The sequence below is a fragment of the Malurus melanocephalus genome, unplaced genomic scaffold (assembly GCF_030028575.1).
Source record: "Malurus melanocephalus ecotype Western Australia unplaced genomic scaffold, MMel_1.1 scaffold_644, whole genome shotgun sequence".
Classification (NCBI taxonomy): domain Eukaryota; kingdom Metazoa; phylum Chordata; class Aves; order Passeriformes; family Maluridae; genus Malurus; species Malurus melanocephalus.
Genome location: NW_026623876.1, coordinates 309,518 through 334,492, shown reverse-complemented (window position 1 = coordinate 334,492; position 24,975 = coordinate 309,518). Strand labels below are relative to the sequence as shown.

General features: G+C 59.1%; 2 protein-coding genes across 5 annotated transcripts; one reads left to right on the top strand and one right to left on the bottom strand.

Moving 5' to 3' along the window:
* Positions 1-1,678: 1,678 nt before the first annotated feature.
* Positions 1,679-23,162, top strand: SNED1 (sushi, nidogen and EGF like domains 1). Of its 4 annotated transcripts, none has more exons than XM_057383602.1 (33): positions 1,679-2,077; positions 4,859-5,146; positions 5,632-5,772; positions 6,483-6,645; positions 7,584-7,709; positions 7,820-7,933; positions 8,679-8,792; positions 9,017-9,130; positions 9,253-9,369; positions 9,606-9,731; positions 9,991-10,095; positions 10,544-10,657; positions 10,788-10,904; positions 11,355-11,471; positions 11,552-11,668; positions 11,843-11,956; positions 12,037-12,210; positions 12,387-12,500; positions 13,091-13,204; positions 13,631-13,744; positions 13,826-13,939; positions 14,754-14,816; positions 16,853-17,036; positions 17,117-17,229; positions 17,463-17,741; positions 18,083-18,227; positions 18,493-18,575; positions 19,271-19,357; positions 19,556-19,672; positions 20,128-20,215; positions 20,759-20,842; positions 21,054-21,092; positions 21,434-23,162. In XM_057383602.1, exons 1-33 carry the CDS (start codon positions 1,874-1,876, stop codon positions 21,438-21,440), a joined length of 4,110 nt encoding a protein of 1,369 aa, XP_057239585.1. In that variant the 5' UTR covers positions 1,679-1,873; the 3' UTR covers positions 21,441-23,162. The 4 variants fall into 4 exon arrangements, with proteins under 4 accessions (XP_057239585.1, XP_057239582.1, XP_057239584.1 ...); XM_057383599.1 differs by having other exon boundaries at positions 14,520-14,816; XM_057383601.1 differs by lacking the exon at positions 11,843-11,956 and having other exon boundaries at positions 14,520-14,816.
* A 2-nt stretch (positions 23,163-23,164) lies between these two features.
* MTERF4 (mitochondrial transcription termination factor 4) lies at positions 23,165-24,418 on the bottom strand. Its single transcript, XM_057383603.1, has 3 exons — positions 24,051-24,418; positions 23,802-23,986; positions 23,165-23,721 (listed from the first exon to the last, which is right to left on the bottom strand). Exons 1-3 carry the CDS (start codon positions 24,385-24,387, stop codon positions 23,389-23,391), a joined length of 855 nt encoding a protein of 284 aa, XP_057239586.1. The 5' UTR covers positions 24,388-24,418; the 3' UTR covers positions 23,165-23,388.
* Positions 24,419-24,975: the final 557 nt, after the last annotated feature.

Genomic DNA, 24,975 nt, shown 5'->3' with positions numbered 1-24,975 from the left:
CACAGGTGTAAGGTGGGAGATGGTGACGGCCAGAAGATGGCCCCACAGTCACTCCCCKAAAGAGATAGGTCTCGGCTGGCACACCAGAGCCACAGATGGGCTGTGTGGGGAGGATGGCGATGCCCCCACTGCACCCCCTTAGGGCGTCCCCCGAGGCCGGGCCGGGACCAGGGCGTGCAGCCTAATGCCTTCCAGAACATCAGCGATGAATGGCCAGGGAGGGTAATTCATATCAAACCCATAAAACCTTTATTAGCGTCCTAGGGGAGAAATCCGGATGTGGCTGCTTATTTATTTTGGATTCGATTTTTTTTTTTTTTTTCTCTTTTTAACATTTTCTTCCAAAAGAATTTTAAAGGGACAGGGTCACCTCTCCGGGATCGGCTCAGCCAGCGTTTCCTTGCCTGGGGGACATGTAGTGCTGAACCACTGGTGCTGGCTGAGGTGCACTGGCATTCCAGAAGTCTTGGGGTCCAGCTTTGGGGCCACTCTGAGGGGGAGAAGTTGGAGTTGTCAGGAGCTTGTGGGTTCTGTGTTGCTCCAGAGCCCCCACAGCATCMCCCTGTGAGGATGTTTCCCACTTTTTGCTCTCCATCCTTCACCCCATGCCTTTGTGTCCCCCACTACAGAGACTAACAGCACATGGGCAAGGATTTTGGGAGCATCCTCATGCCAATGGCAGAGCAGGGGCCCGCGGTGAGGTGGACTTTCCATGGCAGTGTCCACGGCCGGTCCTCACCTAGTCCTGCTGTTGTTCACTCTTTACATAATTTGTTCCTTGGCCCCTTTTCAGATGCACTGCACAATCCTGACAGCAGAGGATATTTATACAGCGGGGGTGTGGAATAACACAGCAAACCTCTGGAGCTGGGAATATTTTCCCACATTGTCCCAGCACCGGGGCTGGGGCTGGACAAGGTTCTTCCTCACATCCCCTCTGGCACCTCAGATGCTCCTGCCATGGGACAAGTTGGGTACCAGGAGGTGAGTGAGGGCCCTGAGCTCCCGGATCCACCAGGATCCCTCACCCCAACATCTGCCCATGGTAGTGCAGGCAGAGTCCATCATGAACTGATAATTATTCAGAACCACTGGAGCTTTTCCTTCCCCAGTAGTCCTTCACTTTCCTGGGAGCTCAGCCTCTCCCAGTAAAACCATTTCCCGATAATAAATGTAGGGTGGGTGTGTTTGTTTTGGTTTGGGTTTTTTTTTTCCTCCGGTAAAGACAAAGAAGCCCTTGAGCCTGAAGCGTAACCTAAAACACGGCATTCCTGAAAAGAATTTCCTGATAATATTTTTAGCACCTTAAAAAAARGGGGGGGGGGGGGTAAGCGGGAGAAAAAAAAAGCCAAAAAAACAGGGGAAAAAGAAAGAAAATGACACAGKTTTTTTTTCTTCTCCGCTCTTTATTTTTCCTCATGCAGTCCTCCGTTTTGAGGGAGCAGAGGAGACTGCTGAGCCGCTGCAGGGGGGAGCGGCGGGCGGTGGAGGCTGTTTTTGGGTGGGAGCAGAGCGGGGGCTCCGCGCGTGGGGCAGCGCTGCCTCCCCTCCCGCCCCCGCGGGGAGCGCGCCCCGAGCCCCGCCCCCGAGCCCCGCCCCCCGGCGCGCCGAGCGCCCATTGGGCGGCCACACCCCAATATGCAAATGAGCCCCGAGGGCGCGGCCGGCGGGCTGAGGGCGCTCGGCGGCGGTGGAGCCGGGGGGCCTCCGGTTCGCTCCGGGTGCTCGGTCCCAGCGCCCAGCTCCGGGCAGCAGCCGCCCTCCCCGTGCCCCTCAGCGGGCGTCCTGCCCCGCCCCGCCCCGCCCTGCCCCGCCCCCGCCATGCTTCGGTGGCTGGTGCCCCCGTGAGAGGCGAGCGGCGTTGCCGGCGGCCATGCAGGTCCTGGCAGGCTGGGCCGTGCTGGTGGCACTGGGCGAGTGGCTGTGGGCCGGTGCTGAGGTGCCGCTGGGGGACTTCTACCCCTTCGGGCCGGCCCAGGGTGACGCCGCCACACGGAAGCAGGACGACGGTGGCTCCGAGCTCCGGCCCCTCTCCATCCCCTTCCCCTTCTTTGGTGCGGGGCACACCGGCCTCTATGTGAGTATTTTCCKCTTATTTCTGTTTATTTCCTCTTATTCCCTCCCTCCTATTTATTTCCTTCTATTCCCTCTTTCCCCCTCTCTCTTACTCCTTCTTTTTATTTTCTCTACTCCCCTTCCTCTTATTTCCTCTTTCCTGTTGAGCTTGGATGAATCTGGGTTTTCTTGGGGGTCATCAGGTGGTTCCCGCTTAACTGGAACCATCAGAGGAGCAGCAGTGTGCCAAGGATGATGCGGTGGGGAAGCATGCTGGACCCCTGGCTCAGGGTGGGGGTCCCCAGCAAGGATCTTGGCCCCACTGCCTTGGGAATGCTGGGCAAAGCAATCACCCACGGTGGGGTGCCTGGACTTAGCCTGGAGCCTGCAGTACCTGCATACTCACACCGTGTGGGACTGGCCTGGTGACAGGGAGCTGGATACATCTGGCGTTCAGAGTTGGTGTGCTGCAGCCCTGGCATGGTGGCCCTTGCTGCAGGGCTCTGAGGGTGATGCAGAATAAAGACAGCCGCCCTTTGGGCTGCCCACTCGGCACATCCAACTCCCTTGCCTTTCCCTCCACCCACTGGGCTGCTGGGACTACTGGTGACACACTCCCTTGCAGCCCCTGAGCCACCTGGAGGGCTCTGTAGCCACAGAACTCATGCCTAGCCCATTATGTTCCCTGTAGCTGTGACCAGAGAGGCAACCCYACTGAGCCTGGCTGTCTATGGAGTCTTTTGGATGGTGTTGTCCTACATCCAGGAGTGAAATTTGGGCTCCCCATGTCGCTTCCCACTCGGCACAGTGAATCCTTTGGCTTCCTGATCCCTTCTCCCTGGTTTGCTCTGGGCTTAATGATGACCTGGACGCGGCTGGTGGAGGAGAGAGCTGAGCATTGCCTCGATGCCATCCTGGAGCTGTGCTCATGTAACATTCCACTGCCTTGGCTCAGTGCTGGGGTCCTTGGTCCTACCTGGTCRTGTTTTTCCCCTGATCAAAGCGCCAGCCGTGCCATCAGGGGAGGGATCTGGGCAYGGGGCTTGAGCCACCATGGAAAGATAGAAGAGGCTGGGAGAAGCCAAGTGACATGGTGCTTGTCCCATAGAGGATCCACAGTGTAGCTCTAGGTCTTGGAGGGGCTGCAGGGATCAGATTCCCTGAGCTGAGACCCCATGGCTCTGCAGGGCCAGCTTGCCTTCCCCCAGTACAGAAATCCATGTGGCAGGGGCCCCCAGGGAGCTGCTGTCCGGGGGCACTGGCACAGGGCTGAGTTCACCTGGAAACCTCTGTTCTCAAGGGCTGCCTCTAACCACCCCCTCCTCCTTCACAAAAACCAGCAACAACAAAAAAAGCCCTTCTTGGCTCTGGTTCTCTCCCATCTTGCTTTAATCAAGGGAAGAATGTTCCTCTGCGGACACAGTGGGGTTACGGAGGCTTTGGGAAAACAGAATCCTCTTCCCTTAGTCACAGTAAGGACTGCCCTGCGTTTAAATGGAGGGGCTGTGAACCCTCCTCAGGAGCTGGGGACCTTCCCCAGGGGCTGCACAAGGCCATCACAGCTCAGCCCCCATGCCTGGCTGTGTTGGCAGCTGGGGTGAAGGCATGCTGGCTTCCACACGGCTCCTGGGATGCTGGCTCCCAGCTCCTTTTTGGCACACAAGTGTGACACCACTGCCTGCCCGTGTGCCAGAGCTGCTCTCTACAGCTCTGGCCCCCTTTTCCATCCTACAGCCCAGGGGTTTGCCAGAGGCAGACATTGCACACTGGAGAGCTTGGCTGGGGGCTCTGTGTTCCTGCCTGTCCCACTGTCGCCTGTGGGCTGGGCAACAGAGTGGCTGGGGGCTGACGGCACTGCCATCCATGGCACTGTGGCGGAGTGCTGGCAGGGTCTCCTCCTGGCAGTTTGGGAGCTCAGGGTGAGAGCATTTCCCTTTGATCCCTGCCCCCTCCAGCCTTTTCAGGCAGGCAAGGCACTCCTTCACCTTCCTCATTCCCACTACATCCCCAAGCTGGAAGGCAGCGCTCCAAGGCAGCAACATCCACAATTTCCAGTTTCCTTCCCTGGGCTGAGGCTGCCTCTGCCATGCATCCATGAGCCGGGCATCCCAGAACCCTAMTTGCCCCAATTAGTCAGTGCTGAGGAGCAGCTTGAAGTGTGTCACCCTGGGGGTCTGGCRTGCCCCACTTTAATGAGAGCAGCCTGCTGAAGCACCGGGGGCTTTGCGTGGGATGGCGGCACWTGGTCACCTGGGGTTCCAGAGCCTGTTGGCTCCCTCGGAGTGCCGTGCATGCCGGTGGATGGATTGCTGCCCAGCAAGGCTCCTCCCACCCTGGGCCAGTGCCCACATGGGCCGGCGCCCACAGCCCCCCTGCTAGCAGGGTCCAGCCCCGTGGGCTGCCTGTGAGCCGGGAGACTGGGGAGCGAGCTCAGGCTCCAGCTCTGCCAAGAGCGCTGCCGTGAGCTGGCCCCACGCACCGGGCACTGTTTGTTTAATGCGCAGGGCTCCTGCAGTTTTCGCAGCTGTTCCCCTTCCCCTGGCCCGGAGAACAGGGCTGGGTTTGTTCGGGCAGTTGCCCGCAGCCGCGCTCCAGCGAGCAGGCRGCTGAGGCGGGGGCCTGTGGGTGTTGTGGGTGCTGAGGCACGTCTCTGCTTCTAAGGACAGGAAGGGGAAGCGCTCCAGTATTTGTGGAAAGGGGAGGGGGAGAGAGAGGTGAAATGGAAAGCACCTCTAAAACATGGATTCCTGCTGGCAGCAGGAGCTGGCTGTGACCACCCATTTCTTTCCCCCTGTCTCTGCAGGTAAACAACAATGGCATCATCTCGTTCCTGAAGGAGGTCTCCCAGTTCACGCCAGTGGCCTTCCCCATCTCCAAGGACCGCCGTGTGGTCGCTGCTTTCTGGGCGGATGTGGATAATCGGCGGGCAGGTGATATATACTACCGAGAGAGCACCGAGCAGCCCATCTTGGAGAGAGCRAGCAGGGACATTGCCCAGTATTTCCCTGAGTTCCCAGGGTTTACTGCACAGTGGGTCTTCATTGCAACGTGGTACCGAGTCACCTTCTTCGGGGGCAGCTCGTTTTCACCAGTGAGTAGCTGAGGCAAAGCAGCCACCCATGGGCTGCCAGACCTGCTGCCACTTGTGGCACAAAGCTGTCACCAGGGCTGAGTTGACCACAGTGGATGGCTCCATCACGATACCTTGCTGTGGTGGGCTGGCAATAACAAAGCCTCCTCTTTGTGCCGGGTAGAGGCTTTACATCACCAGCCTTCTTGGGCAAAAGGGTAGCGCCTTTTGCTTTCCAGATGCTCAATATCCATGTTTTCCCCCATTTTTTCCCATTCCCATGGGAGGAAAAGCAAGCTGCTCTCGCTCAGGATCACAGCAAGTTAGAATTAGAAATAGTTATTAAACTATTATAATTATTTATAGGATTAATAATAATTAATGCCGTTGCTTGCAGAGGAGGACTGGAGCTCATGGAAACACCCCTTTGCTGATTGTAATTTCTGTCACTTTATTTTCTGACTGGTTCATCGTCCCTCAATGCTCTCCTCCCCTCCCTGCTGCAGGTAAACACTTTCCAGATTGTCCTCATCACGGAYGGCAAGCTTTCCTTCACCATCTTTAACTATGAGTCCATCACCTGGACCACGGGTATGCACGCCAGCAGTGGGGGGGACTTTGCTGGGCTTGGTGGCATCGCAGCACAGGTAAGTGGTGCACGTGGCCCCTGGGGTGCCTGGGTAGCACATCCGCCTTGAGAGCTTGTGGCTCCTGTTTGGGTTTCTTGGAGGTGGAAAACCTCCCCCTGCTTGTTCTTTATTTTTTTTTCCTCTTCTTCAGGGTTCTTAAATATTTGTGTGTGCTCTGGCTCCCAAAGCTGAGACCATACAGGGGGCTTTGTTATCCTGAAACCACAGGTCTTTGCCTTGGCTGCTGCTTCACAGTCCCTTTTCCTTCCTAACCTCAGCCTTTAAGAGCAGCTGCCACAGCTAGCACAGCTTTTGCTTGAAGTTTTCTTTCATCCCTGTGTGTGTTGTTGTGTTAAAGGGAAAAAAAGCCAACACCCACACCCACAAAAACCCCGGTTGCTGCTCGGATGTGTGTGAATTTACCAACAGTTGATCCACACTTGGCTCCCTGCTTGCCAGCTTGCAGCAGGCAGGATGCTGCAGGTGGCGAGGAAGCAAATGGGATTTGAATCCCCAGGAAGGGACTGAGCAGGCCAAATGGCCACTTCACCCTGTTATCCTATCGAGTGGACAGGGCTGAGCGCTGGCCTGTGGCACTGGAAGGGGAGAGCTGGTCTGAGYGGTGCCACCAGTGGTGCTGTGTGACAGGAGAGACAAGTCGGGGTGCTCCAGCTGCCTTCCTCCAGGCACTAGTGATGTCTCTTTACTCTCTGCCTTTGTCCTTCCAGGCAGGTTTTAACGCTGGTGATGGAAAGCGCTACTTCAATATCCCYGGATCCCGCACTGATGACATCGCTGACGTGGAGATGACGACAAATGTGGGTATCCCCGGGCGCTGGGTGTTCAGAATCGATGATGCCCAGGTGCAAGTGGGGGGCTGCAGCAATACAAGTAAGAGGACAGCAGTTAGGTTTACTTAACTCCCAACCCAACCCCACACTGTTCTCCAGCCCCGTCTTTCCCTGCCTCAACCCCCACTTCCGCGGGGTGGAAGAGATGTCTGGAAGGGCTTTGGGGGGAGGGAGGGGAGGCAGCTCTCTGGGACCGTCTTCAGCACCGGCTGTAGTTTGGGATGGCACCTATGGTTGTCCTGGGGCTGGGAATGGGCTGGGAGAGCAAATGGGAAGGGGAGGAAGAGTTCTTAGTTTAAAGGAGCCTGTGGGGAGTGGTGAGGGAGGCTGGGGAGGAGGTGATGTGCACAGCTGGGACCCTGCCAGCTGGCTGCCAGGCAGGGCATGAGGGGCCAGCACCATTGTGGGTGCACTTGTCCRTCAGTCCCAGTACGCTGGGCTGAGCCCTGTGGAGGGCTGCTGAATGCCAGCCTGCCATGTAGGGCTAGGTTGCCAGGGCTTGGTCCATGCTCCCCACTCCAGGGGTCCTGGCACATCCCCCACAGAGCTGCTGGTCTCCGGTTCCTCATCCCCACTTCCCCCAGCCATGTTTTTCCCACTCATGATCTGTGTGTCTTGCGTTATCGGTGCATTTTTTGTACATGGGCTCTCCTATCCCCTTTCCCTCTGCCCTGAATGATAAGTGAGGGCATGTCCGTGTCCCCCCAGCCAGCAGAGCAGACCTTGTCCCCCCAGCCAGGCTGCAGACCTGTGCAGCCTCTCCCCCTTGCGCAGGAGGAGTGAAAGTGCCCCCTGTCCCAGGGGGCCCACGAGGAGCAGACCCTGCCCCGCCATTGGGCAGGCAGCCCCGTGGGCTCCCCAAGCACCCCAGGGAGCTGGGTGGGTGCAGGGAGAGATCCTGGCACTGGTGTGGCTGGAAGGTGGCAGGTGAGCCTTGCCAGGGAGGGGGCTGACAGGCGTCACCGCCTGTTCCCACAGCCTCTGTCTGCCTGACACTGCGGCCCTGCCTGAATGGGGGGAAGTGTATCGAGGACTGCATCACGGGGAACCCCTCCTACACCTGCTCCTGCCTGGCCGGTTTCACTGGGAAGAGGTGCCATGTTGGTGAGTGCTTGGCTGCAGGGAGCAGSTCTCGCTCCCAGTGTCACTGCTATGTGCTGGCACTCTGTGTGTCCCTGCCCTGAGCTCCTGTTCCCCCCGGGGCTCTGTTTCAGATGTGGATGAGTGCCTCTCCCAGCCATGTCAGAACGGAGCCACCTGCCTCAATGGTGCTGGCAGCTTCACCTGCAGGTGTCCACCAGGCTTCAGAGGCAACACCTGTGAGACTGGTGAGCAGTACAGCGCTCGACAAGCAGAGACCCCAGGCTTGGGGGGCACTTCTGCTCTTGGGAGGGCTCTTCAGGCCAGGGCTCCTGCAGTAGCTGCTGGGCTCAAGCAATTTGTGACAGCCAGCTTGGATTTCAGCTTGCTTCAGGCAAAAGAAGCTTTTCTCTGGCCACGAGCCTTTCCTGCCACTGAYTCTTCCGAGGGCTTCACTCAGTGCTGCCGCCAGCACTCTTCCACCACCACTCCCTTAGCCAGAAAAGCTGGCAGCCAGTGCTCAAACAAGCCTTGCAAGCCCTGCTTTTGCAGGTGATGCTCTGGTCCCAAGCTCTTCAAAGCCAGTGGAGACCCTCCCAGCCCCTGGCAGGGGCCGTGGTGACAGGCTTCCCCCGCCGCTGGCCTCCGCCTGCCACTGGAAGTGCCGCCAAAGCATTTGGCTCCCAGCAAGCTGCCGCGCCAGTGGAAAAGGCGAGAAGGGAGTTGACTTTTGGGGGAGGAAGGAAGGGAGGGAGAAATGCCCAGCACAGCAGGCTGACATCCAGGAGGTGCAGGAGGATGAAAGAGCTGAGCTGCCTGAGGATAGGTTTTGGAGATAGTCATGACTGGGGACAYGGCCACTGTCTCCTGGCAGAAGGTGCATGGGTGGCTCTAGTCTGTACTCTGCCTAGGCCTGGTATCACCAGGTGTAGAGGGTGGTCCTGTGTCTGGGTTGACACCCCCGCCCCTCTTTTGTTTTGTATTCTTCTGCAGCAGATTCACCATGTGAGAGCAGGGTGTGCCAGAACGGTGGGAGCTGTCAGGTGACGAACAGGACAGCAGYATGCTTGTGCCAGTCGGGGTACACAGGGGTGGACTGCCAAACAGGTGGGTGGAGATGGTGACATTTCATGCCTTTGGCAAGCTTCCTTCCCAGTCAGCTTCATTGCTGGGTGTAGTTTTGGGAGGGGAATGCTTGGAATTGCCAGAGGCACCTATTTTTTTCTATCTGTTACCTTCGCCCTCCTGATCATAATCCAGGCTGGGAGGCACCAGGTGAGCTGGCTGTGCCCACACTGAACCTGACCACATTTCCCGGCCTCCCCTTGCAGAGGTGAATGAATGCGAGTCCAGCCCATGCCTGAACGGTGGGCACTGCATCGACCTGGTTGATAACTACACCTGTGTGTGCCTGGAGCCCTTTGTGGGACAGCGCTGCGAGACAGGTGCCTGTGCCCCGAGATGACCCATCCCAAGGATTGTGTCCCCCATGTTCTGCTGGCTATCACGGCCCCTCTCCCAGGCCCAGGCTCTCCTCATGCTCACTCCTTTGCTTTCCTCTTACCAGATTCATCTTCCTGCGAGGACCAGAGTTGCCAGAACCGGCAGACGTGCAACTACATCCGCCCTGGCCGCTATATCTGCACCTGCTCCCCGGGTTATTAYGGCAACAACTGCCAGTATGGTGCGTGGGGTTGTGCCTCGAGCAGCCTGGCATGGGAGCTGCAGTCAGGGGAACTGGATGGGAATGGCTGCAAAGAGCTGTGTCAGTCATGGGCATGGCTGAAACTGSTGGGTGGCACATGTGGAGGGGTCATGGTGCTGCCAGGAGGGAACACCCTCCTGTGGGGCTGCTTGACTGTGCTGGGGCCTCCAGCCCCAGACTGTTCCCCTGCAGCTCAGCCTCCCCATTCYCCACAGGTGGGCCCCGTGTGCCTGGTGCCTGCCTCTCCCACCCATGCCAGAATGCRGGCAGCTGTCTGGAGACCGAGCGGGGTTATGTCTGTGAGTGCCAGGAGGGCTACACTGGACAGGACTGTCGAGACCGTGAGTACCAGCCGAGGGGAATCCTAGTGGGGTGCACTATCTCAAGGGGAGCCTTCATGCTCATGAGAGGGAGAAGCGGCAGCCCCAGAGTGCCTGTTCAGGGCTCTGGGATTGAACAGAGGGGCTGTCCTGCTGAAGGAAGGCCTCAGGGTTGCTGCCCACCTGGGCTTCCTCTCTGAGTGGCACCTGGCAAGACGCTTGTCTGTCCCTGCCCTCAAGAAGGAGAGGTCCTGGGAAGCTCCTGTTTCCTCTCTTGCAGAGCTCTCTGAGGGATGTGAGTGTCGTAACGGGGGCAGTTGTCTGGAGGGGAACGTCACYGTCTGCCAGTGCCTTCCTGGGTTTTTTGGTCTCCTCTGTGAGTTCGGTAGGTGAAAGCTTCTTGTTTACTGTGTTCAATCCCTCCGGGATGCTTGAGTCAGGCAGTCTTTGGGCAAGCAAGGAGACGCTGCCTGTGCCTGAGCCTAGGGGAGTGCCAGGGGCACACACACTGAATTTGAGCCTGGAAATACTGTCCCCTGATAAGATGGCAATGCTTCCATCTCCATCACTCCCCCTTTGAGCTGTGCCTCTCCCAGCCTCTGCCTCAGCCCAGATCCCATGGGTGGGGAGGGAGTCACAGCCTTTGTGCACTCCCTTGCTGAAGCTCACTGGGCATCTCAGGCTGGGCATAGCCATTTGTACTGTCTGTGCCACGGAGAACAGAGGGTCTGTCCCATCTCACCGGACCTTGCAGAGTTAGGAGACTCCTGTTTCCATGTGGGTGTCCTCCTGCCGCTGGCTGAGGGAGGCCGGCGCTGGCCGTGTGCTTGCAGAAGTCACCACAACACCGTGTAACATGAACACGCAGTGCCCGGACGGTGGCTACTGCATGGAGTATGGCGGGAGCTACCTCTGCGTCTGCCACACCAACTACGGCACCAACYACAGTAAGGCTCCACGGGGCTATGGGAACAACCCTGGGGTGGGGATGAGCTGGGGGTGCCCTCCCCAGCCGGGCAACTGCCCTTGTACCCCTGGCCCTACATCCTCAGTGACACTCAGTGTTTGGCTCTGCAGCGATGCCTTCGCCCTGCGACTCAGAGCCCTGCTTGAATGGAGGGTCCTGCAATGTTCACGATGACTCGTACATCTGCGAGTGTCCTCAAGGCTTCCTGGGCATGCACTGCGAGAAAGGTACCTGCAAGGGTCTCCCTGTGGCCCCAGCATCTGGCAGAGGTTGGGAGAAGGGCTTGGATCTTTTTTTGGGAAATAAACAGTTACTTGCAGAGCTGGAAATTGGTGCAGGTTTTTCCATCCCATCCTACAGGGTAGAGGGAGGACGTAATGACTCCCTTCTTGACACCCAAAAGTCACAGCAGCTGATCCAGTTGTTTCCTGTACTACACCATTGGTGTTGATGTTTTTTCTTCACATGCCACAGCTTCTGCCCTTGGGAGCAGGCAGCTGTACCCCAGCTCCTGCACTCATGGGCCCCTAAGGCCCAGCACATGTCTGCACAGGTGTAGTTTTTGTGGTTATGCAGTCAGCCTTCCCACWGCAAGGGCTTTGGTGGGGTGCTGGTGGGAGGCAGCAGCTCTGGGTGACCTGCTCCAGGTGACCCCGCTCTGGGYGCTCTCTCTGCAGCCAAGCCTCGGCTTTGCAGCACCGGACCCTGCCGCAACGGKGGCACCTGCAGGGAGGCGGATGGAGAGTACCACTGCACCTGCCCCTACCGCTTCACCGGCAAGCACTGCGAAATTGGTACAGCCCCCCGGGCCCCCTGGGGAGGGGAGGTGACAGTTGGGCCACTCACTGGGCTCACACCCACCATGTGCCCCCAGGTAAGCCGGACCCCTGTGCATCGGGGCCCTGCCAGAACGGAGGCACCTGTTTCCACTACATCGGCAAGTACAAGTGTGACTGTCCCCTGGGCTACACTGGCCGGCACTGCGAGATCGGTAGGTTTGAGGAGGGTGGGGCATGCCAGTCCTTGGGGGCTGCCTGGGAGGATGATGGGCCTGACTGGCAGGAGCTCRCCGCTTGCTTTGAGCCCCCTTCCCTGCAACTCTTCCCTGTGCTCTGCTGGAAGGGGGCTGGCTCTGGTTTCATTCTTTGCTCTGCTCTTCTTCYAGTGCCCTCCCCATGCTTTCTTAGCCCCTGCGAGAATGGGGCTACCTGCGAGGACCTCGGCGGGGGCTATGCTTGCACCTGCTCTGTGGGCTATGTAGGGAAGCACTGCCAGTTTGGTAAGGGCCTTGCATTTCCCCTTCCAGCTGGGGACTTGGGGCGCCTCTGCAGGCTCCATTCATCCCCTGTCTCCCCCCAGAGGTCGACTGTGGCATCCCCAGCGAGGTGAAGCATGCCCAGGCTTCTTTCAACTCCACCAAGGTGGGCTCGCTGGCTGAATACCAGTGTGAGCTGGGCTACATCCTCAGCCAGTACAACCATCCCCGTGTCTGCCGTGTGCCGGGTGTCTGGAGCGACCCCCCCGAATGTGATGGTGAGGAGCGSTGGGGAGTGGACAAGCCCTGGGACACCATCCCGGTGGGCTGTGGGCATGACCACAGTTTGGTGACCCCAGGATATGCACTCCAGTTGACTCCTGCCTTCCCCCCAGGATCCCTGTCCTGTGCTCACGTCTCTGGCTTTCTCTCTCCCTTGCTCAAATGCCTTTAGAGATCGAYGAGTGCCAGTCCCAGCCCTGCCTGAATGGTGGCCAGTGCAAAGATCGTGTCTCTGCGTTCCTGTGCGTGTGTCAGCCAGGGTACACCGGCCACCACTGCGAGCTGGGTAAGTGACCATGCCAGGCACGCTCCAGGACTGTCACAGTCCCTTCCTCACCCTCCAGCCCTTGAGAAAGCCCTGTGGGTTGTGAACTCCATGGCCAAGAGCTAGGTTACCAGCAGCTGTGTGCCCTGAGGCAAAGGCTTCTCTCCCAGGACTCAGAGCCAGTGTAGGATTTTCCAGCAGGGAGGTGCTGCTCCTGGCTGGGGATGATGGGCAGTGTGGGAGGTGGTGGACTTTGGCAGGTGGCTCTAGACCTGGGAYCGGGCAGAGGACAGTGGCAGGAGAAGGTGGGCTGTTGGAAGTTCGATGAGGGGACATAACCCAGGCACCCAGTGGGATCTCTCTATGGGCACTGCCAGTTGTCCCCAGGTTGTCCCTGAAGGAACATCCCCATGCCATGTGCCTGCTTCAGGGGCAGGCATGAGACAATAGGCATCCAGAAGCAGGGATGATCCCRGCCACTGGGCTTTGGGAAGTGAGTGATATGGGAAGAACCTGTGCCCTGTGGGAGAAGTGCTGCCTCTCCAAGCCTCTATCCCAGCCACCAGCCATCTCTGTGCTRAGCTGGCACCTTTCTTCCTGCTGGACCCCAGATGTTGACGAGTGCCAGTCGGAGCCCTGCAAGAACAGYGGGACCTGCCAGGACCTCCCTGGGTCCTTTGCTTGCTACTGTCCTGAGGGCTTCCTGGGGACCCAGTGTGAGACAGGTAGGGGCTCTCCCTTCCTGGGCCAGTGGGAGGCTGGACTGTGGGCACCAGGACAGTGCCAGGGCTGGCACCATGCCAAGTGGCTGGTGACTGTCTTGGACACCTTGACCCCAAGCCATCGGGTGCTCACTGTTGCACCTCCCTGCCTGCAGCTTTGGGGGCAGAGCTGAAACTGCTCTGATGGGGAGGGAGAAAGGAATGAGGTGTCCACCAGTGATGGTCTCCTTTTCCAAGGTGTCCATCCCTGCCAGGGGATGTGGCCATCGTGGTGGCACAGTGGGGGTTCAGTGTCCAGCCCAGCTGTGCCCTGGGCTATGCATCCGCCCTGCTGCCCCCATGGGATCTGTCACTGTCACTTGCTCGTGGAAGCTGGGAGCTGGCCGGTGGCACACTGACACCTCACCACTGGCCTTCTCCCATCTCCAGAAGTGGATGCCTGTGAGTCAGACCCTTGCCGAAATGGAGGAGAGTGTGAGAGCTACGGGGGCTCCTACCTCTGTGTGTGCCCAGAGGGTTTCTTCGGCTACCACTGTGAGACAGGTGAGCCAGGCAGAGCAGCGCAGGGCAACCCCGGGCTCAGTGGCACTGCTGACACTGCCAAACCTGGCACCTCTCCCACAGCCAGTGACCCGTGCTTCTCCAGCCCCTGTGGGAGCAGAGGCTACTGCCTGCCCAGCAATGGCACCCACAGCTGCACCTGCAAAGTCAGCTACACAGGCAAGAACTGCGAAAAAGGTAAAGGCCCTCAGCAGCGGCACCAGGACGTGATGTGGGGCTTGACGCCGGCCTGGCAGTGCCCACTGCCCACAAGGGGCTCGACACCATATGGGACCAGCAGCACTCCTTGAGGCGGGCAGGGCCAGGGGCTCGCCTGGGGGGAGCAGCCCRTGCCCCACCGGTGCCATGGGTGGGTGCTGGCATGTTGAGACGCTGCCGCAGGTGCCAGCCTTGGCACCAGRACACGGGAACAGCTTTCCCCCGCAGCAACGGCAATCCCTCGGATGCCCTCAGGAGGGGAGGCAGAGGCATCCGAGGGAAGCCTCTTGGTRCTGGCCTCCCCAGGAGCCCTCACCCACCCCACAGTGGCAAGTGCTTGGCCATCAGTGATGCCAGGGAATGCTCCTGGTGCCCTGGCTCCTTGTGCCTGCCAGGCCAGGGGTGGCTTACCCCCACCAAGGCCCTGCCAGGTGTGCCAGTTGAGACAAGCGAGGACCTTGTCCTCTTACTGCCGTTGTTCTGCCACTCACTGATGGGGTCTGTTCTCTAAAGATTCATGGCATTACCTCTCCCCTTTGCTTTTGCACACACCCTGAAGAATTGCTGCCACCAACCTCATTAAAGGTGGAAAGGGTGGAGGACACTGGTGTGTTGATTTCTTGGCACCCGCCTGAGGACGCAGCCGCCAGGCAACTCATTGACGGCTACGCCGTGACGTACGTATCCCTCGACGGCTCTTACCGCAGGACAGATTTTGTGGACCGAAGTCGTTCTGCCCACCAATTGCGGGCACTAACCTCCGGCAGAGCCTACAATATTTCTGTCTTTTCAGTCAAACGCAACGTGAACAACAAGAATGATATCAGCAGGCCCGTCATGCTCACCACGCGCACTAGTGAGTAGCGTCCCCAGGGGGATCACGGTCGTGAGCGTGCGTGGCCCCTGCGGGTGCCAGGGTTTGTGCTGCCGCCTCCAGCCTGCCACCAGCTCCAGCGTGGTTTGCTGGTGCAGATCCTAAAATCCAGCTGGGGCCCTCTGGAAAGTGCTTGACACAGAGAATCGCTGTTTTCTTGGCTGTGAGTAAAAGGGGCTGACCCCCRGTGGCTCACCCTGTCCAGGGGCTGTAAGGGAGCTTGCAGCAGGGACTGCTCCCGAATGCTGTTTATTTGGGCCAGGCTGTTCTGCTCCTTGTCGTTGTGCCCGCAAGAGTATGAGGAGCCCCTGTGCAGGGCAGGCAGCGGGGTTTGTGCAATCCCAGGGAGCAGTCACCCTGCCATGCTGCTGGGCTTGGTGTGGGAACACAGTGAGGGCAGAGGCTGTCAGGGCCCTCTGCTCCATGGATGGAGGAAGGGGAACAGTGATGCCTCTGGAGCATGGATGGGCAGAGCAGCTGTGATCCCGTTTTCTACGGCAGGTAGGGGTGGATTGCAAATGCAAATAGGATGGAGGGAATTAGGCTTAGGAAAGAAGATGGCCTGTGAGGAGAGGAGAATGGTGATGGTGAAGCCCATGAACCAGATCTCCCTCAGCCGGCTGAGACCAAGTAAAGCCCAGGGAAGGAGATAGCAGGACAGTGCTGGGCACAGCATCTCATGAGGCCTCAAACCACAGCCAGGTGCTGGGGTCAGTGAGACCTGGGCTCAGGATGGCCACCTGGAGGGTGCTATGGACTTAGCAGTCACTAGTGGGATTCCCCAGAGCTCAGTTTGGGGTCGGTCATGTTTAACCTATTTACTGATGGCCAGGATATAGGGGTTTTGTGTACCCCCAGTAWATTTGCAGACAACACCAAGCTGGATGGGARTGTTGATCTGCTTGGGGGTGGGAAGGCTCTGAGAGAGATCTTGGCACACTCAATCAAAGGGCTGAGCACACCAGYGTGATGGTCAGTTAGGCCAGTGGCCACATCTTGCACTTGGGTCACAGCAAACCCCTGCAGCTTCAGCCTGGGGGAGGAGTGGCTTGAGAGCTCTTCAACAGAAAGGGATGAGGGGRTGCTGGTTGACAGCTGGCTGAATATGAGCCAACCATGTGCCCAAATGGCTAAAAAGGCCAATGGCATATGAGCCAACCATGTGCCCAGATGGCTAAGAAGGCCAATGGCATCTTGACCTGTATTGAGAGCAGTGTGGCCAGCAGAACTAGGGAAGTGATTTGGCTTTGTTGAGGCTGTACTGCATTCAGTTCTGGGCTACTCGCTTAAAAAGGACATTGAGGTGCTGGAGCATGTCAAGGGAAGGACAAACAAGGTTTGTCAAGGGTCTAGAAAACATATGAGGAACAAGTGAGGGAGCTGGGTTTGTTTAGCCTTGAGGAGGCTCAGGGGGGAGCTCATTGCTCTCCAGAACTCCCTGACAGGAGGCTGTAGTGTGGTTTCTTCTGTCATGCCCGCAGAGAGAGGACAAGAGGAAATGGCCTGAAGCCAAGACAGGGGAGATTCACATTAGATAATAGTAAAAATTTTTCACTCTTTGGGTGGTCCAGCATTGGAATAGGTTGTCCAGGGAGGTGGTAGAGGCATCATCCCTGGAGGTGCTCAGGAGGCATCTGGATGTGGTGCTGGGTGAGGTAGTTTAGGTGTTATAGTGACAGTGCTGAGAGGATGGTTGGACAGGGTGATCTTCTAGGTCTCCTGACCTTGCTGTTTCTATGGTTAGGGCCAGGCCTGGGCACTCCAACCCCTCCTCTGGAGCTGTGGTGGGGGGCTGGGCAGAGGGGCAGCTTTGGGGGAGCTTTGAGTGGCAACAAGCCCTGTGGGCAGGCAGAGGGATGTGCCTCCCACCTGCTGCAGGCTGTGAGGACAGGAGAACATGGGTTCAATGGGAGAGGGGGCACTGAGCTGCTCCACTGGGCAAGGTGATCCAGCAGCTCTGGCAGGATGGGATGGGGTGACCCACGATGACCACTGTCCTCTGTGCTTGCTCCGGCCAGGACCGCGTCCGGTGGAAGGCTTTGAGATCACRAATGTGACTGCCAGTGCCATCACGGTGCAATGGGCTCTCCACCGACTCCAGCACTCCACTGTCAGTAGGGTGAGGGTCTCCATCCGCCAGATGGGGGACCTGGCAGGCCGCACCGTGGAGCTGAACAGCAGCGTGGCCAAGTACACCTTCCTGTGAGTGGGGTGCTGCCGAGGCATAGGCTCCCTCAGCTCGCCCCCCTTACCCCTTCCCACCCTATCTTCCTCCTCTGCAGGGATCTGCAGCCAGGAGAGCGATATATCATCCATGTCACAACACTGAGTGGCCTGGGAATGGAAGACCACCCCTCAGAGAGCCTAGCCACAGCCCCTTTTCACGTGTGGACAAGTGAGTGAGGTTGATTTTGCCATCCTGGCTTGGTATCTGCCAGGGGTTGGCAGGAAAGCTGTGAGGAGGGAAAGGCGTGGGAGCTGCCAGCCTGTGAGGCCAGCAACAGCAAGAGGCTCAGGGCTGGCCTGGGCAGTGCCATGCAAGCTGGGGCCCTGGCACACTTGTAAGGTGGTGGCCATTCAAGGACACCAGCTCTGATCACTCTCCTCCCCATCCCCTGCCTGCCGCAGGGCCTCTCCCCCCGCAAAACCTGACGGCATCTCACGTCACCGCCACCTCTGTGTCCATGGCGTGGGAGCAGCCGCCCGTTGGCACCATGGAGGGGTACATCATCAATGTCACCACTGCTCAGAGCGTCAAGAGCCGCTACGTGCCCAACGGGAAGCTGGTGTCCTACACGGTGCGGGACCTGCTGCCCGGGCAGCGGTACCACCTGTCCTTGACAGCTGTGCAGAGCACGGAGCAGGGCCAGCTGCACAGCGAGCCCATCCACCTCTAYGTCAACACCTGTGAGTGCTCCCGGGGCTCTGCTGGGCTGCTGCAGCACGAGGGAGGCACTGGGATGGCAGGGGAGTGGGCCAGAAACCAGTTGGCCGACAGTGATGAGCCCTTGCTGCCCCAGCACTGGGTGTCTGCAGAAGGCTTTGGGGACAACACACTGGTCCACTGGGAACGGAGGTGGGGGTTCTAGGGTTAGCRAGGGGCAGATGCAGAGTTACAGCTTGGTGATGGGCACCTGCATGCCTGGTGTAGGAGTGTCCATGTCACCTGGCAGCCTGGGAATGATGGGATGGGACTGGCTGGGAGGTCGGTTGCTGGCTCCCACTAAGCCTCATCCTTGGGTGTGCAGTGCAGAGGGATGGGGCTCCAGAGAGACGGTGGAGCCAAGCGGGGCACCCCCGGGTGCTGCGCAACAGACTGCCCCCTGCCTTCCTGCCCGAGCTCCGCCTGCTGGCAGACCACGACACAGCCGAGGAGCCCTCCACAGCCCCCAGGTAGGCACTGCCTCAGCACTCCTGGCTCTTCCACTAGCACTCGGCCCAAGCATTCGGCCCAAGCACTCCCAGTTTCCCTGTCCAGGTGTGTGCTGCTGCTGGAGTGCAGCTTCATCCCAGGGGGATCCTGAGGCAGGCAGGCTCCTTGCACTGTGACCAGGTCCCCCATGGGGCCTTGTACAGAGGCTGATGCCACCAGTGCCATGAGCTGCCATACCCCCAGCCCCATGAGGTGCCCCACAGCCTTCTGGTTGTCCTGCCCCAGGTTCACAGAGCTGGTGGATGGCAGAGGGAGGATCAGCGCCAGGTTTGGCACTGCACCGGGGAAATCCATCACGGTGAAGACACGTAAGTGCTCTGCTGCCTTTGTGTYATCCAGTGCCATCTCCTGCACCTCCCTGCAAGGTGAGGGGGAAGCTGGTCAGGCTGCTGTAGGGCTGGGGGAGCCATAGRGGAGGGTGAAGCCCTCTCACCTGGCCCTGAGCAGGCAGACATCTGCTCTGCTTGTTAGACTCCTGCCCAAGGAGAGTGGTGACKTGCCAGGGGAGCCCAGAGAAACACCCTTGCTGATGGGAGGCAATGCTGACTGTGGCACAGCTGCCTTTCTTCCCTGCAAGCAGCAGCAGGGGCCTGAGCAGTGACTCCAGAGCTCTCCAGTGCAGCCCCATAGCAACCACAGCTCCCACTATCAAGAACAGCCTCACACCCAGGAAGGGCTGAGAAACCCCTCAGTAGTCCAGCCCTAGATGGCTGGCCCAAGGTATCCTAGAGCACCTGGGAACCCCGTACCATGGGTTGGGAAAGGAGCCTGGCACACCTGAGGGCAGCCCTTGGCCTCACTGCACATCCTGGTTCTGCCCTTCCCTCCCCACAGCCTTCCAGGAGGAGTGAGGGTGTCACCCCAGTTCCAGGGATGTCAGCTGGGAAGGACTAAAACACTRCCTCAGGCCTGCCCAGTGCCCCAAAGCTGTGGGCAGGCTGGATCCCCTTGGAAGGGCTACCTTTGGGTCTGGAAGGTGATGTTTAACCTTCTCATTGTCCAGAGCCAGAGGCCCCCGTCAGGCTGGAGAATACAGAGGTGTCCAGCTGGGACAGTCTGTCACTGCAGCTGCGTGAGGCAAAGAACAAGAGTAAGTCCCMGGAGAGACCCACAGCATGGAACCCAGCCCTGGTCCCCCAGGCGAGGGGCTCAGCACCAGCCTGCCCTCCCTGGGGGCAAGGCAGGCACCCCTGCCCCCCTGCTCTTCCTGGGAGCACCGTGGCACTGCTGGGGGCTTGGCAGGGCTGTGCTGTGGCTCCAGGCTCTGATGGTGGAACATGTTTTGCAGGAGAGGGGCAGAACTGCTCCAAGAACCCCTGCAGGAATGGAGGCACCTGTACCAGAGACGACGAGTCCTACCACTGCGCCTGCCGCCCAGGCTTCAAGGGCCGGCTCTGCCAGCTGGGTGAGTGCCAGGCTGTGCCCAAGGGCTGAGCCTCCTCCCGCAGTGCCAGGCTGGTGGCTGGCCCTGTCACAGGTCCCTCAGGATGCAGGTTACCCAGCACACCCTGCCAACACCCAGGGACTCCCATGGTGCCCAGGCTTTGCTAGGGATCTGTGCTGGCAGCTGTGAGAGGGGCTAGGCTCTGCTCTTAGTTCGAGGAGATGAGTGTAGGTCTGCTCCCTGCTCCTGACAGAGCTCTTTGCCTCTGCCTGGCAAGCCCTGCCTTACCCACTGAGTTACGTGGGCATTGTGAGGCTGGGGGCTCTGCTGCTACTGGTGGGTCAGCTCYGTTAAGGCCAGCCCTCCAGCACAGCCAGGAAGGCAGGGGGGCCTCACCAGGCCCTTGCCACGAGGCACAGGCAGGCAGGGCCAGGGATGGGCTCAGTGATAGCTCCCCTCTCCTATTCCCCAAGCAGCCTGCAAGAAGGTGCCACACTCGTGCACACGGCTGTACTYGGAAACCAGGTCATTCCCAGTGTGGGAAGGAGGCACCTGCCACTATCTGTGAGTACTGCCTGTTCTGCTCCCCCCTTCCCCTCGTGAGCCAGGGATGTCTCCCTGCAGCTCAGCTCTGGGGAAGGGAGAGCAAGCACGAGGCCGTCTCCAAGCCCAGCTGGCAGTTGCCCCCTCCCCAGCACAGGCTGAGCAGCCCGGCTGCCCCTGTGGCTACCCCCAGCTGCACATCAGGGCAGGGTGTTGCTGAAGTGACAGCTCCACGCTGGTGTTACCCACCCACGTGGCAGCAAGGCTGGGTTTGTTGTGTGTGACCCCCAAACAGCAGTASATCCCATCCAGCTCCTGGCTGCCCCTCCATCTGCGAGCAGAGGGCTGGGGGGCCCTGAGGCAATGCCAGGGCATGGGGGGGTTCTGCTCTGCCCCCGGCCTCCCTGCGATGCAGGCACCAAGACCTGGCTGGGATCAGTCCTCTGGCCCCAYCCCTGCCAAGGTTGGCTACTGCAGCCTGGAAGGAAATAGGAGGAACACCCAGACATCCCCTTCACACTCATCAAAGCCCATCTCTCCCTTCTGTTCCTTACACTCACGTAGGTCCAGGAGAGTTTACAAGGTACACCAGGATATCTGCTACAAGGAGAGCTGTGAGAGCACCAGTTCTGAGAGGACGAGCAGCAGGTATGGCCAGCAGCAGAGTGTGCCAGCCTTCCTGTGCCCCTGGGCAGCAGGATGTGGCTGACTGGTGTCCTCCAGCATGCATGGGACACTAAGGCTGGGGGAGCACTGGGAAAGGGGTACAGACATGACCAGGGCTTGGCTGCCAGGGCTGTGTGCYTACCTGTGGGCAGTGGCCAAAGGGCTGACCACGCTCTCCTCCCTTCTCTTCCAGAAAGCCAAGCAACAGTCACACACTGAAGAAGCCACAGAAGTAAGTACCTGCTGCAGCCCTCCTCAGCTGTAGGCAGGGGCAGTTCCCAAGCAGGGAGTTGGGGAGAAGGGTGCAGGGCCTGGCTCACAATACTGTGTCCAGGGGGTGTGAGGGCTTACAGCTGAGGSCTCCTGGTTGTGGCTGGGCAGGAATAGCAGGAGACAATGCTCTGCTTCCCTCTGGCTCTGCAGTTCCATGAACAAGAGATTCCTGCACAGAATGGGCCAGGCAAAGGCTGGAGGCCTAGAAATGGCCRGTCCCCTTCTCTCAGCCCAGACTGGTGCAGAGGGTGGGAAGAGCCAGACTGCACACCAGCTCATTTTCCTCCTGCTCCTCCACAGGGCTTAAAGCAGTAGAAGCTTCGTCTTTCCATACCTAAGGGCTTTTTGAACACCAGGAAGATCACATCTGCTCACTGGGTTGAACACAGCAGGGGAGCCTTCCTGCCTGGTGTCACCCTCTCCCTCTCCTCCAGCCCATTAGGGACATGCAGCTGGATCAGCAAACTGAGTAGTGCTCCCTTTCCCCCCGCTAGCCCAGCACTGCCTTTGCTGGCCCCCTCTCTGCCCCTGAGGAGCTGAGCACCAGTGTCCCTTAAGGAGGCTGGCCCTGCTCAGCACCCCCAGCCACTCTGCACAAGCAACGGGCTCCCTGCTTCACTCAGGGATCAGCCCAGCTCCTTGCCAACAGCATCTGCACCAATCAGTTTTCCTAATCCAAGGTTATAAATTACCTATAACCCTCAAATAAAACAGTTTAATGCAGACCAAAAAGCCTTAGCTATCACCTGGAATCTGGCCCCCAAAAATCTGCTCTGGGGAGCAGCCTCTGTAGATGAGTTAGRAACAGTGAGCAGTTCCGAGCAGTGAGGCAAGCATGGGCAGTGGAAGAGCATTCCTGTTTCCTCTGCTCTAGCAGGGGCAGTTGAGGCAGCTTCTACTGCCTGSCTTTTTTCTTTGCTTTGTAAACAATCCCTGGTTTTAACCAAATTTCCAGCTCAGAAACCAATAGAGCACCTAAAAAGAGTCTTAAATGTGATCTATAGGTGAAGTCTGTCAGCTGAGGCATACCATCACACTTGTAATTGCCTCCACACMAGTGCAGGGCACAGCAGAGGCTTGGTGCCACACGTGCCATCCCCTTGCACTGCACCCTGAGTTTGCCTTCTCTGTGGCATCAGAGCTGCAGGGTGTGTGGAGGAGAGGACTTGCAGCAGGGCAGGCAAGGAAAGAAAAAGTGTAGCTTAGAAATGTTCCTAGTTTTTGTGAGTTTGTATGACAACACTAGTTAAACATAGATGTGTGTATTAACGTACACRGTGTATATTATAAATTAACACATACCAGAGATATATCGCAGTTATGGTATAGAGCGTTATGGCCCCAGCAGGGTGGGATTATTCTGATGGGGAGGCCCTCCCCTCCTGAACATCACAGGGCTCTGTTGTTCAGCCAGTGTCCCAAGCAGCAGCTTGGGAGATGCTCTGAGAGCAGGACASGCCCAGSAGTTTCATCATTCCTGCCACCACCSGGGAGCAGTGTAACAGTGCTCAKCCTGGAGACAGGCTGCRGGGGCCAGTGGCAGGGACAAGGTAAAGCCACGACCAGCTGGCCCGTGTGCCACTCCCCTCCTGCACCACCTCTAGCTTTGCTCTCACAGCAGAGATGTGCCTTGTTTTCCTCCAAGGCTGCCTGGTCCTGTTCCAGCTGCCTGGCAAGTGCAGCAGCCCTACCTTCCCAAGGCAGGAGAAGAAGCCAGCCCTCCTTTCCAGGAAGAGCAGGGCAAGGGGAAACCTTGACAGTAGGGTTTGGGACGGTGGTCTGAAAGCATTTACACCCCTGCTCTGTCAGCCATGAGATCAGCACTGACAGGGGCTGTGGAGGTGGCCCTGCCAGGGGACAGTTCTGTTTCCACAGGACCTGTCCCCACAGCACCAGGAAGCCTGGTCCCCACTGTCAGCTGGCACAGCAGCCCAGTGCCTCCCATCCCACAGCTGGCACAGTATGTAATGCAGCCGGAAGGTTTTAACCTAGTCTTGGAAATAAATTAGGGTGTTTTGATTTTTTTTTTTTAATAAAAACACTTTATGGAAACTGTTTTTTTTAAGTAGTTGGTCAATGAGGAGGAATGAGTGTTGCTGTATCTGATAGGTGGGATTTATTGGTGCCCCACGCATGGGGCCCTGCACCCATCCTGGCTTGTGCTGGTGTGGGGTCAGAGCCCAAAGCACCCAGAGTGCACCAGCAGGGGAGGGCTCGGGCACCTTAAAGCCTCACCTCCTCATTCCCGGGCTGTTTTATCTGTCCAAATCATCATCTTCCTCTGTGTATTGTGCATCCAYATCCTCCTCTTCCTTCTCCTCCTCCTCCTCTCGAGCCAGCAGCTTCTTGAAGACCTTATATTCATCTGGGGTAGAGAGGGCCAGACTGGCCAGGAAATCCTTCTCCGGGAGCTGAACGATGTCCTTTAGTTTTGGGTTACTGGTCTGGGTCTGCCCTTTGTGTGGGGTCTCGTAGAGCCCCCGGCGCTCCAGGAAGATGTGCCGATTTCGGAGCTCGGCAAACGGCATTCGGAAGAGCCGAGCCTTCACCATCTCCTTCTGCCGGACCCCCATTCTGAAGTAGGCGTACTGCGGGCGGGACGGGGGGTGTCAGGCACAGCCCTATTCCCGCAGCCAATTCCGGCAGGAACGTGGGTCCCGGCCCTCACCTGGAATTGGTGATGSAGGGTGCGCGGCTCCTCCAGCAGGACGGCGGGGCAGGTCCCCAGCACTTCCCGCAGCTGCTCCGCCGTGAAAAGGCAGCGCTCCCGCAGCAGCCGCACCGCCGCCTCCAGCCTCTTCCGGGGCACGTGGAAGAGCTGGGGGCATCGGCTCACCGCCCGCTGGAGGCGGCCTGCGAGCAGCGGGTCAGCGGGCAGGCCCCGGTGTCCCCCCCGTCCCCCCGCACGCTGCCCTACCTCCGTCCAGCCCCAGGCGCCGCAGCTCCTCGGCGCGCTCCCGGAGCCGCTCCGTGGGCAGCCGCAGCAGCGCCGGGCTCCGCTCCAGCAGCGCCAGGGCGGCCTCGGCGCTCAGCCCGAGCAGCAGCAGCTGCGCCGCCGCCGCCTCTCGSCGCTCGGGGTCCAGACGGGGCTGCAGCGCCAGGAGCCGCCGGGCCTGCTCCTGGCTGAAGCCCGTGAGCCGCAGCGCCGCCACCTCCCCGCAGCCGCGGCCAGGACACGGCCCGGGGCCGCCGGRGAGCGCCCGAGCCGCCCGCAGCGCCCTCCCGGCGCCGCGCAACACCAACCGGACCGCCATGGCCCCGGCGTGGGGCTGGGATGGCCCCGCCAGCTCCGCCCCCCGGCCCGCAGCGGCCGCGATCCGGGCACAGCCGGGACACCGAGGGGAGGGACGGGGCACCGAGGGGAGGGACGGGGCACCGAGGGGAGGGACGGGGTGGGGGCGGTCCGGCCTCTCCGGGCGTTCGGCGCTGGCGCGCTCGGGGCACAACCAGCCCGGGACAAAACCGGCCCAGGGCAGAGCCAGCCCCCGGGCACAGCCGGCGACAGAGCCTTCGCCGCTCCAATGCCCGSAGAGCCGATCCCCACCGCCGGAGGAGCATCATCCCCGCTTGTGAGGGCAGGTTAAGTGTTAGGATGGAGCTAGCAGAGTCCAAAGCTGGGGTCAAAGGTTTTTTTAGTAATTAAACCGAGTCCTGTTGCTTCTCTTCAGAGCTGCTGTCAGAAAGGCCGAATCGCTGCCTTTCCCCCGCACTTCTTCGCAAGCAGCCTGACCCGGACTGAGCTATACCCCGACATGTTTCTCTTACCCACATCTGGACCAAATTCTCTTTATTGAATCTATTTTTTCTTCCCAATATCTTTGTCTCATCAAAATCGAGTATTT